This window comes from Ictalurus punctatus, chromosome 18 (genome assembly GCF_001660625.3).
Source record: "Ictalurus punctatus breed USDA103 chromosome 18, Coco_2.0, whole genome shotgun sequence".
Classification (NCBI taxonomy): Eukaryota; Metazoa; Chordata; class Actinopteri; order Siluriformes; family Ictaluridae; genus Ictalurus; species Ictalurus punctatus.
The window spans coordinates 19,273,899-19,286,122 of NC_030433.2; the positions used below are offsets into that span (position 1 = coordinate 19,273,899).

Genomic DNA, 12,224 nt, shown 5'->3' on the forward strand with positions numbered 1-12,224 from the left:
ATTTTGCTGCGGCGTTTTTTCAAAATTTACAATGGGCAGTTTTGATCAGCGGAAAGCTACTTCAGCACAGTCATTCTTGTTGGTAAATGAGACCTTTTAGCTGTACTCGTGTTTGAAGCACGTGAATCGAAGAGGGCTTTGGCTGAACGTGCTTTACGATGAGGTCACATGATGCATCTTGGCCAAAATCAGCAGGAAATCTCTGGCAATGTTGAAAAACAAAATCGCAAGCTCCTCTGAATATTGCAGCGGTCGCTTGATTGTGCGTTCATTTCTCGCAAAATCCTGGAGGGACTGGCTGAGGAGACATCACTGTGGCACACACTTCAGCACACCATGCTCAAATGGAGGTTATATACCTCCATTACTTGTAAGCTACATCACCGTCGTAGCTCCGGCACAGAACTACAGAAGCTAAATTCACACACCAAAGAGGTCTCAACTATATTTATGATAACTGGGACATGTTTGGGACATTTCTTTTAGGGTGAGCTATTGCTTTAATCCGTTAGAAATCTCAGACGGAGTGAATTCTCTACCTGGATTCAGCTCAGTTTGTGCTGGGGATGAAGATCACGGTCAGCAGCACAGAAACGGTGCACGTTATCCGTGTACAGCCACAGGATTAAACGCCACACCCCGCCCTAACAAGCATGAGCTGAAATGACGTCATGGAGACTCGTGTGACGAGACACATTTTAACGGTCAGTTGAGAAACGCCTCATGTCGGTGCGATTCATCTGATTTCACTGTGTTCTCTGGGAATAACGTTCGTTACAACACTTTTTTCACCTCTGACTGATGATGCAGCCCTTTCCATAAAAAACAAAGCTTATAGAAACATGCAAACAGAAAGGAGCAGAAAAAAACACTCACCAACACGCCGGGTAAACTCGCTACAAGCAAAAGAGGTGCAGCTAGAGTCAGATAACGAGCCGTGTGCACGATCGAGATAACACCAACTCACACACTCCTCCTACACACTCGCACTGTTCCTCCTACTCACGCAGATCTCCCTCACCCCCCTCTCTCTCCCATTAGAGCGCCACACCGAAACTCTAGAATATTCTCCTCTCCCTCTCTCTACAGCGCTCGCTCCCTCTCTCTCTACAGCACTCGATCTCTCTCTCTCTCTCTCTACAGTGCTCGCTCCCTCTCTCTCTCTCTACAGCACTCGATCTCTCTCTCTCTCTCTCTACAGCGCTCGCTCGCTCCCTCTCTCTCTCTACAGCACTCGCTTTCGCTCGCTCTCTCTCTCTCTCTCTCAACAGCGTACTCTCCCTCTCTGCAGCACCCCCCCCCCCACCTTTCTATAGCTCTCTCACCAGCATGCTCTCTCTCCCCCCTCTCTCTCTCACCAGCATGCTCTCTCTCCCCCCTCTCTCTCTACAGCATGCTCTCTCTCTCTCTCTACTGCACAGTCTGATAACTCTCTCACATTCCAACTCCATGATGACAGAGACAAAGTCCGACCCCGCGCCCTCCATCTGCTCGTAATAACCGCTGTTCAAATCATTTCTAAACCTAAAGACTAAACCTATAGAGCTTGGAATCTGACCATTACTTTTCATATAAATATTTCAATTACATACACAATACATTCAAAACAATTCTCTTTTTTTTCTTTCTGTGGTGTGTTTAATAAGTGAACGTTTTCCCCAGTGGTTTTTTTCTTTGTTTTAAACTTCTAAATTGTTGGTTTTGAGAAAAAAAAAAGAAAAAAAAAAGGGAAAAACCTGAAGAAATACAAATGTCAAAAATGCAGATTTTATGTAAATTAGGATAAAGTTGACACATCCAGGATTCCCAGAGAAAAAAATAGATGCTTTCAGCATTAATGCTTTAGCAAATCACTGTCATCTCTCACGCTTGTCCATGACTGCAAAGTGAAGAGACGTGAAGTGGAGTCAAAATGGAAGATATGAACCATAACGAGGTGAGTGCATGTTCTACTATAACAGCCAAGTTCAGATTAAGCAGGTAACTTTGGCTAAAGATCTGGCGGATGATTGTCTGTAAAGTAACGTTAGTGTAGACTAACCAGCTGAAATCCGACTGTGGATTGGTGGAGTCCAAACTCTTTATTTTGTGTGTCTTATTTATTTAATTGGGTTATCTTTATCTACTTTTAGGACCTGTGTGAAAATCCGATTGTGAAAATGTTTTTGGTCATATTTACACAGATCTATAGAAAATTCTAGATTTTACCCTGGGAATCCCAGATGCTACATCTTTGGGCTAATTTATATCCGATCTGTATTTCTGAGATTTGAATTTTGGGTTCTGATTTGTTTTCAATCTCAAAAGTGTATGCAGACTTCAACAGGGAGAAGACCATGGGGTTTACACCACTACACCATGTGACATGTTTCCCGTCCGTCTGATAATCAGGTCTGTGTGAGAGAGACAACTCTTATTCCCACAGTGTCCTGATAACGAGCTCGTCCTCTTAAAGACGTCCTGTGTGACCTCGCTGAGAGAGGAAGGGTTCAGATATTTATACCCCCCTCTGCAAAAGTGTGTCACGGAATACGAGACTCCGACAGCATCACCAGCACATGCGACATCTTTCAGTGTTAGCGAGTAGGCCGTACACTCGATTTGTGCCACTGTGCTTTCTATAGATTTTAAAAAACGCACTGAATGAGGTGGATGATAGACTGCTATGACACAAAAGCACCATGCTAACACTGGACATCATTGTTCAAGCTGTTTGTAACTTAATTGTATGGATGAAAACTGAAAGTGTTTGTCGTCAATGTATTTATGTATAAAGAGACTCTTTACTAAATGATTCAGAAATAAAGCTCATAACTAAATTGCTAAAATTCCAACCTTTCTGGGACTCCAAAGAACCACCATTATCTCCAAATGGAAAATCTCAGCACAGTAGTGAACCTTCCCAGAAGAGGCCGACCTTCCAAAATTCCTCCAAGGGCACAGGGACTACTCCTCCAGCAAGTCACAAAAGAACCAAGGACAACATCAAATGACCTACAGGCCTCTCTTGCATCAGTAAAGGTCACTGTTCATGACTCCACTATTAGAAAGACACTGGGCAAAAACGGCATCCATGGAAGAGTGGCGAGGTGAAAACCCCTGCTAACCCAGAAGAACATTAAAGCTCGTTTGAATTTCACCAAAACACACCTTGATCCTGAAACCTTTTGGAAGAATGTTCTGTGGATTGAGGAGTTGAAAGTGGAACTGTATGGAAGACGGGTCCCGTTACATCTGGTATAAACCAAACAAAGAATTCCACAAAAAGACCATCATACCTACGGTCAAGCATGGTGGTGGAGGTGTGATGGTGTGGGGATGCTTTACTGCTTCAGGGCCTGGGCAACTTGCAATAACTGAGGGAAACATTAATTCTGCTCTCTACCAGAAAATCAAGAGCAACTGGATTATGCAGCAAGACGATGATCCAAAGCATAGGAGTAAGTCCTAGTCCTAGAAGTAAGTGAAAGACTGATCTCCAGTTATCGGAAGCCCTTGGTTGCAGTTATTGCTGTTAAAAGTGGCACAACCAGGTTAAGTTTAAGGGGGCAATTAGGTTTTCACATTTGTTATAGGTGTTGGAACTTTTTTCCTTCAATATAAAAATAAAATAAATAAAAACTGTATTGTGCGTTTACTCAGGTTGCCTTTGTTTTGTGTTGTAGTTCATTTGAAGATCTAAAACTATTTAGTATGAGATATACACAAAAACAGAAGAAATCAGGATGGGGTCAAATACTTTTTCACAGCACTGTACCGAGTGGCTCCTAGGCTTTCTGTGATAGTCGGTGTTACACGGTGTTCGGCTGCACACTGATTACGTCACTTACCCACTGCGGCGCGGCGCGGCGCGGCTCCCCCCCGTCGTTTTGCTTTTTTAACAACTAAAAACTGACCGCGTCTGCGCAATTCGGCACGAGCTGAATGAGTCGCAGCACAGATCAGCAGGAGTCAGATTTCATTTATCACGTGACGAGAGCGAGGCGAGCCGACTGACAAGACGATGGTGGAAGATTTGGTTTCAGAGTGAAATGCAAAAGCACCTATTTGGCAATATTTTGGATTTGTTGTTGTTGTGCTTTTCATTAAGAATAATAACGAATCCACCGTTCGAGCAAGCGCCATCCCTGAACTGCCACCAAACCGAAAGCGAAAGTCAAGTGCGCACGTTTAGCTTACCTTACAGCCAGGAAACTTACAAATGTTGGGGGCGGGACACTTCAGATTCTAGCGAGCATTTGATTGGACATAAAATCCGATGAGGATCTGAAGTGCAGAATGACCTTATCAAAACTGTTGATCCGTCCGTACTGGTGGTACAGCTCACCTATGCCCATTTACCATCAATTCAGCCTAGCAAAGTGGAACTGTCTTTGCAATTTAAGCATGTAATGTTTAGCCAGACTCTATCCCTTCCCATATCCTCCATCTCCACCGTCCCCCCGTCCCCGAACAGAGCCCAATGCAGGTTCAAAACCACGACTAAATCATCCATAAATCTTTTGATTGTTCTTCAGGCATCTTGTTAACGTCATAACATCCTGTTAGATCGAATCACATCTCACCGAGCCGAAGAGCAGCACTCCCTCTGGGAAATCAGCATCGCCGGAAAACGACCAAGTTTCCATGGAAACACATCTGCTACCAGCGCAGGAAGAAGAATATGGAGGATACAGGCCAGATAAACACCGAGGAAATGAGTGCACCACTTTATGGAGCCAAGTTTTGGTCAGTTTGGACCATAAGCTCCTCTTACTCTCACAGGACACGGACGCCAAGTCGTAATCATTAATCAGCGAGAACGCGATTAACCACCGGAGACGCTTTATTGGCTACGTTTTCCCCCAATCTGAATCAATTTGGATGTATTCTTTACGCACACTGTGGCGGTAACATTTTTTATCCTCGTCTTAAAAGCACTCGACTTTAGGTCCATGGTTTGATTCTGCTGGTTGGCGCATAACCCTTTAAAACAGAATTAACTGGATTAATTGAATTGGACTTGTTTAGACACCAGCCAATAGCATTCAAGAAAGCAAATGAACATTAATATTTACAGCAAAGGGGACAGAAGTAGAGCACACGCCCCAGGGGTGCAGGATGAATCATCACAATTCTTTTACTCTTTCCCATGAACACTAAAATTAAAACCTAACTAAAAAAAAAACACTACATTTTCATAATTATTGGGGATATTATATATATATATATATATATATATATATATATATATATATATATATATATATATATATATATACACACACACACACATATATACACACACACACACACACACGCTGGCATATATACACACCGATGCAGATGTTGGAAATATACTGGGGGGAATAGTGATCATGCAAAAAAAAAAAAGAATCAAAACACTCAAACACACCTAAAACCTGCATTATTTTAACCATCATCATGATGCTTGCCTTCCTCAGTTAATTAAAGATGATCAGTTACGACATTTATAATCTCGGCTACGACAGCTAACCTGCCAAGGTTAAATATTTATATTTCCTGTCAAGCTCATTTAAATGCCAAGCTCATTATTTATTTCAGTCTAGTTTTGCATCTAAAAGCTCCTCTGTGTCTGTGTTTAAGTAATTATTAAATGAGAATCGTTATTTGGATGGAAAGCTTATACCGTACGACGTTAAAGAAAAGCCTGTTTTGTGTTTACTTAAGATGACGGCGTGAAGCTATTTTGTTTTCTTTAATGATGCCTACGACCGTAGCCGTTAATCAAGGCTAAAAACGAGTGGCGTAGGACGACACGGCTGATTCGCTTCGACTCGTCTGATCACACTGCAGAGTCATGCAGACAGAAAACACACACAAACACACACCATGCAGCGCTCTACATTCACACACATGCATTACAGCTCAATGTACAGACCTACCTCAGGGGGAAAAAAAAAAAACCTTCAAGTCAATTGCAAAATAAAAATAAAAAAGCGCAGCCACTTGTGCAGTCTAGTGCTCCGCTAGAATGATTTCAAAGCTAGGGACGCTTCTCGCGGAGGTATGACTAGGCAAAAGCATGAGTGTGTGCGTCTCTCTCCATCTCTGCAGCGTGGATAGACACAGAAATGCTGCAGTATTAAATGCATGTGGGGACGCAGCCAAGTCCCGGCCCTGCCTACTGTCCTGCCCTGAAACAGGGAGAAAACATCACCCTCACACGACTCCGTCCACCCTGCTGTCTACATCCCAGACTGCACTGCACTGCGCTGCGCTACACACCCATCCGGATCAACATTTATACTCCATCATGGGGGGGGGGGGGGGGAGTATGACCAGGCTGTTAGTTCACAATAATGAGTGAATTATTCTTATTCTGGTCCTCAAAATTGCCTCCGAAGCGGCATAGTGTTTGTGTCCTTGATGTACATATCAAGTTTAAATAATAGCTTTGTACAAGTCAATATGACATTGTTATTCTTTCTCTGATAGGTGGATGGGAGAGAAAATAAAAAAAGTGGCTGGCAGGCACTTGGTCAGCATTTCAGCTGAACCTCTCTGTCTTCCGGGAAGCTACGAATAAAAAATTAATACCGGAGATGCATACTCTGCTTATCCCGGGCTCATTTTATACGCTCTACCACACGTTACAGTCTTGTGACTTGCTCTCACGTCGAAATATGATGAAAAGCTCACCTGATGGTGGGGATTATAATATCGACTGACCTTGATAAAAACCTTGTGATTTTCCTATCAACAGGACATAAATGCGGCAATCATACAGATTTCAGATTATATTATATTATATTATATATATATATACATACACACACATTTTACAATGCTTAATTCATGAATGATAATTTACACGCTTTCAGCCTTCATGTTCAGCCTACATTTAAGCAAAACATCAGAAGTTCGTTTATGTCCATCTTGCTGCAATGAATCAAACTCTGTTCGAACTTTAAATTAAAGTGGCGTGTCAATGCTGGAATCGGCGACGAACTCCAGCTCCCAGACTGCTTTTAAGAACTACATACATGGCCGCCGCAAACACCATTTCCCAGTGCATGCGCTCAATGGCTGCATCCGAAATCGTTTACGATGCTACTACGCAGTAGCCGACAAGCAGTACACCAGAGGGGGAGGCGAGAAATACCCGGATGGGGCTCTGTTTCCGGTGAGATTTTGCAGTATGCAACAGATGGACACTACACTAGTCAAAAATCCCAAAATGCATTGGAACCAGTGCGGACAAGCTTGGGGGGGATTAAAAAAAAAGCTGGTGAGGACCACATAATTGTAATATAGGCCCAGATAAATAAACACACAGAATTGAAGGAGGGTGTACTTTCTTTTTCCCCCATGACTGTATACACAAACCACCACTCAGACATGAAGTATTGCTCAGTGTTTTATATCTGATGTGCCAAGCCTTGTTCGTTGTGTCCAATTACCTGGTTCTAGGAGTCTAGAGGCAAAATAAAAACTATCAGAGACAAATTTTGTTGTGTTATTTGAAGTGTTTTTTTTATTATTCATTTTGAATGTCTCCATTTTTGTGTGTTATTTGGAGTGTTACTTTTTTGTTCAGTTTGGGTGTATATCTTTTATTTGCTTTAATATTTATTAATAGTTCATATATATAAATATTTATATGTTTATTTAATTTTTTAAAAACAGTACAGAACATTTTCATGGTACAGTCAGTCCTGGTTTTTTTGTAACAAAGTTCCGCAATATTTTACTGAATGTTTTCATTCAGTATCGTTTTTAAAAACTATCGGTCGATTAATCGGTTATCGGCAGGTACTGCCAACTTCGTTATCGGTAAAATCCACTGTCGGGCGACCCCTAGTCTTGGGTGCATTTTATGTTTATTTTCGATAATGTCTATTTGGACAAAGTTCTGACACTCAAGATGCAAGACGGTGTGAATGAGGAATAAATTTCCTTTTAGATTTCCTACTCGTATTATAGCCAGGAAATAATGTCCATAGAGTGAAACCACTGCACACCATAAGCAGCACACACACAAACACACACACACACGTGTGTTACACACTTTACCTTCAGTTTGGGTTTAATAAACTTGGACATGATAGCGTTGTGCCTGTGTTCATTACAAGGCATAAGAGTAAACATGGTCAGTGAGACAGAAAGGTACTTCAATATCAACTGACACACTATAATTTTACATTACACCATTCTATAAACACGCTGCCCCGTGCTATAAACACGCTGCCCCGTGCTATAAACACGCTGCCCCGTGCTATAAACCACGCTGCCCCGTGCTATAAACCACGCTGCCCCGTGCTATAAAACACGCTGCCCCGTGCTATAAACACGCTGCCCCGTGCTATAAACACGCTGCCCCGTGCTATAAACACGCTGCCCCGTGCTATAAAACACGCTGCCCCATGCTATAAACACTCTATGACACACTATAACCAGTGTTCACTCCAGCGACAGCTGAATTAGTCAAGCGCCAAAATGGAAGTGCTCATATGGATCATGTGTTATACAGATGTGAAAGATCAGGGAGTCTCCTCGCTCTGATATGAGGACATCACCGTTGCAGGCTTGTGTTACAGCATGACGTCAAATGACACCATTATCCCTTCCTCCTGCATTCCACGGCACAGGCAGGCTTCCGGAACGCGCAAACATTTTCAAAACGAAACAATATTAGTCTGAGTGTCGTCTGATGCCGACTGTAAAGTGACGCAGATGTGCTGGTATAAAATACATCACCTGATGTTCATGATGCTGAGTATTGTACAGACTGGGCACAGCTATTAGACTTCACACAGCTGTACATAAAGAGGAAGCAGCGTTTCCCCACAGGACCTCTGCTGAGAACCCTGTGTTCTAGAGCTACAACTTTACACACCACGCCCTGTCCTCAGAGCTCAGAGAGCATTACATAAGCCTCGGGGGTGGGGGGGATTAAAATCGAGGGCAAGATTGTGCATTGTGATATATATATGATATAAAAATGGGTTTTTTTTGGTGATTATTATACAGCACTTGGGAGGAAGACGGCCGCATCGGAGTGTAAATGTGAGATCTTTGGTGTTCTCTGAGGGAGAACTAAACAGCTTTGTGAACTTTAAGTGTACGCAGAACGCACTCCGCATGCTAATGGACGAGCACAGAACATTTCGTTAACGTAAAGAAGAGACGGAGCCACTGAGACATGTCGAGTGTGGAGAAAGGAATCGTTTAAAACCTGGATCAAAGTTCACTAAGAAGTAGTTCGCTTAATGGGCTGAATACAAAAGTGTACAGTCACCAGCCACTTTAACAGGAACAACAGTACCCCTGCTCATTCATGCCATGGTTGCAGCACAATTATTAAAATCTAGAATCTAGATACAGCTCAAGAGCTTCAGTTAATGACAGAAACACCAGAGAGGGAAAATATCTGATCTCACTGCCTTTGGAAATTGTGACAGAAGGGCTGGTTTGAGTATTTCATTAACTGCTTATCTCCTGGGACCTTCACACACACGTCTCGAGGGTTTACTCAGAATGGTGCAAAAGAACAAAAACATCCTGCAGTTTGGGTGGAAACGCCTTCTTGATGGCAGATGTCCAAGGAGAATGGTCAGACTGGTTTGAGATGAGAAGAAGGCTATGGTAACTCAAATAACCACTCTTAATAACTGTGGTGAGCAGAAAAGCATCTCAGAACAAACAACACACTGAAGCTTGAGGTGAATGGGCTACAACAGCAGAAAACAACATCAGGTTTCACACACACACACGGTCAGCAAATAACAGGAATCTGAAGCTACAATGGGCACAGGCTCCCAGAAACTGAACATACTGAATATTAACTGAAGCTCTTGACTTGCATCTGCTTGACTGTATACACTGTGCTGCTGCATATAATTGGCTGTTTGGCTGGTGAGTGTATATTTGGAATACCAATAAAGGCTGTGTGGATTGACTGCACAGTTATAAAGAAATGCTGGAGTGCAACAGGACACCAGCCGCTGTCTACTTACACATACAACTAAGAAGATAACGCTACTCTAAATAATTCAAACTCTCCTAACCGTAAGGGCTTTTCCTAACAGACATGGACCTTGCATTTAAACATCTGTAAAGTGCTCAACAGAGTTAATACCAGAGTATTAAAGTCCCTGTGAAGTGCGTTGAACCGCACAGCGTTATTCGATGCATTGACGTAATTTCCACCGAAACGGGAAGTAAGGGCGGGACATATGCAGTGGCTCCTCCCCCTTTTTTACATGGCCAGCAGCATTTAGCTTACTTCACAGCCCGGGTTAAACTGTACTTGACATGGTACTCAGTACCATGGATTTTTATAATGTTGGGGGCGGGACACTTCAGATTCTAGAGAGCGTTTGATTGGACAGAAAATCTGACGAGAAGCTGAAGTGCAGAATGATGTCATCAAAATTGCTGATCCATATTGGTGGTAGAAAGACTGTAAATTGTGAATGCATATATCTTCTAAATGCAAATTGTGTCATTGTTTTGGAGCGCACCAGCTTATAGGCGAACATATTCATACTAAAAGCCATAAAACTTTCAGGGGAACTAAATTTATTAAGATAGGGTCATGCTATAATATAGACATTATAATACAGATTATATTATGTTATATATGTTATATGTTAGATTTCATCATCCAGGCTAAGCCATACTTATAATAGTACTACTTATATACACTACATATTTCCCCTTAAAAATCACATTTAAACTTTGTATGCATTAAGGATGAACAGGAGTGCTTCACGGCTCTTCTTTAATATTTAGATTATATTATTCTTATAATTGTTGATGATACGGACCCTGGCGCTGCTCTTCGATTCTTGAATCGATTCCCGAATCGACTCCTATTCGATTTCAATTCCTGGTGTTCGAAAAATCGACAATTCTAAGAACGGATTCCACTCAATATTTATTTCCTTGCTGCTCATAAAAGTAATTCTGATGTTCTTCGTGAAATGGGATTCTAATATCTAAACTAATATCTAACCTAATCTTTGCGCCAACTAGAGCCGAATCTATTTCACTGTGTAGAATCGACTCCCAGCCATATGAGTAGGGCGGCTCCTATGACATATTTGGGTCGTATACAAAAAACGTATCCTAATTTATTTTTCATGTAATAGATGCGGGAAGATAACAGTTTTATGTGGCGTTTGTAAAATTACATTTGCAGCTAATGTTATAGAGTTATTACAGATATGCGGTAAAATGGCTGCATTCTAGTTCATGCAGCTAGTTCAGCTAGCTTGCTTTCCTGTCGACAGAAAGACGGTTAAAATGATAAATAAGAGCCATTTTAGATCATTTTAACGACGTAGTTAGGCATAAAATATACATTTATTAGTCTATTAAGGTTTTCTAGTGTAAAAAATACGGGTTTACTAGACGTAAGGGTTGTAAATACGTCGACTGGTAACCGTCCTACTAGATACCCGCTAGCTAGCTCTGCTTAAGTAGCAAATTAACTGCTTAATACTATTTGGATGTTTATTCATTAACGGTGTAATACTTTACAAACCACTGGTTATACTGTTGCAGAAAACACGCACATCCTAATGTTTACAAATGTACTCGGTCAGAATTATGCTGTTAGTGTGGTTAATTGTGTGGTTTTATTTTGTGGTGTAGCTGTGCTATGCAGAGGGCAGGGCAGCGATATCACTCCATTCAATCAAATAATGAAGCAACACGAGTCCACGTTAAAATACAGCTTTATGCCGTTTAAATCGCACACTCATGCAAATAATAAAAGCTCCTACCTCGTTAGAAGTCGTCTTTTCCGCTGTATATGGGACCGGATCGATGCAGGGTGTAAATACCTGTCTTACTGAAATAACGCTGCTGCTGTCTGTCTGCCTCAGGAACCTGGGGGGAGGTTGTGACGTCACCGCCGCAGCGATAAACCGAACGGCACCGAAGATCGCCGATGCAGACCGCGGTTCATCATAACCGATTGGATTGAAGTGGTCCAGTTTGACCTTGCTAAATAGCTATAGAATTAGAGACAATTTGAAGCTTTTCTATGATGGGAAATGTTCAGCATTATTCATTCATCTTCAGTAAGTGCTTTACTGAACACACCTTGGATCGGTTGAAAGTACATCGTATATATTCGCATATTCATTCACACCTAGTGGCAATTTATCTTAGCCAATCTACCTACTGGCATTTTTTGGGAGGAAACCAGAGAACCTGGAGTAATCCACATGGGCACGGGGACAATACGTGAA

At 41.9% G+C, this 12,224-nt stretch overlaps 1 protein-coding gene across 11 annotated transcripts in view; it reads right to left on the minus strand.

Annotated features, from left to right (window-relative positions):
• sptan1 (spectrin alpha, non-erythrocytic 1) overlaps nt 1-11,894 on the minus strand; it is a 45,935-nt gene extending 34,041 nt beyond the window's left edge. For 9 of the 11 annotated variants that reach the window (XM_053687921.1, XM_053687920.1, XM_053687916.1 and 6 more), the window contains exons 1-2: nt 11,754-11,870; nt 8,038-8,080 (exon numbers count right to left, since the gene is read on the minus strand). In XM_053687921.1, coding sequence (XP_053543896.1) covers nt 8,038-8,067 — 30 coding nt within the window. In that variant the 5' untranslated portion in view covers nt 8,068-8,080; nt 11,754-11,870. Of the gene's footprint in view, nt 1-876; nt 1,020-8,037; nt 8,081-11,753 lie in introns of those variants that run through there. The other 2 variants (XM_047161849.2, XM_047161850.2) reach the window with 2 other exon arrangements.
• Between the last annotated feature and the right edge of the window lie 330 nt (nt 11,895-12,224).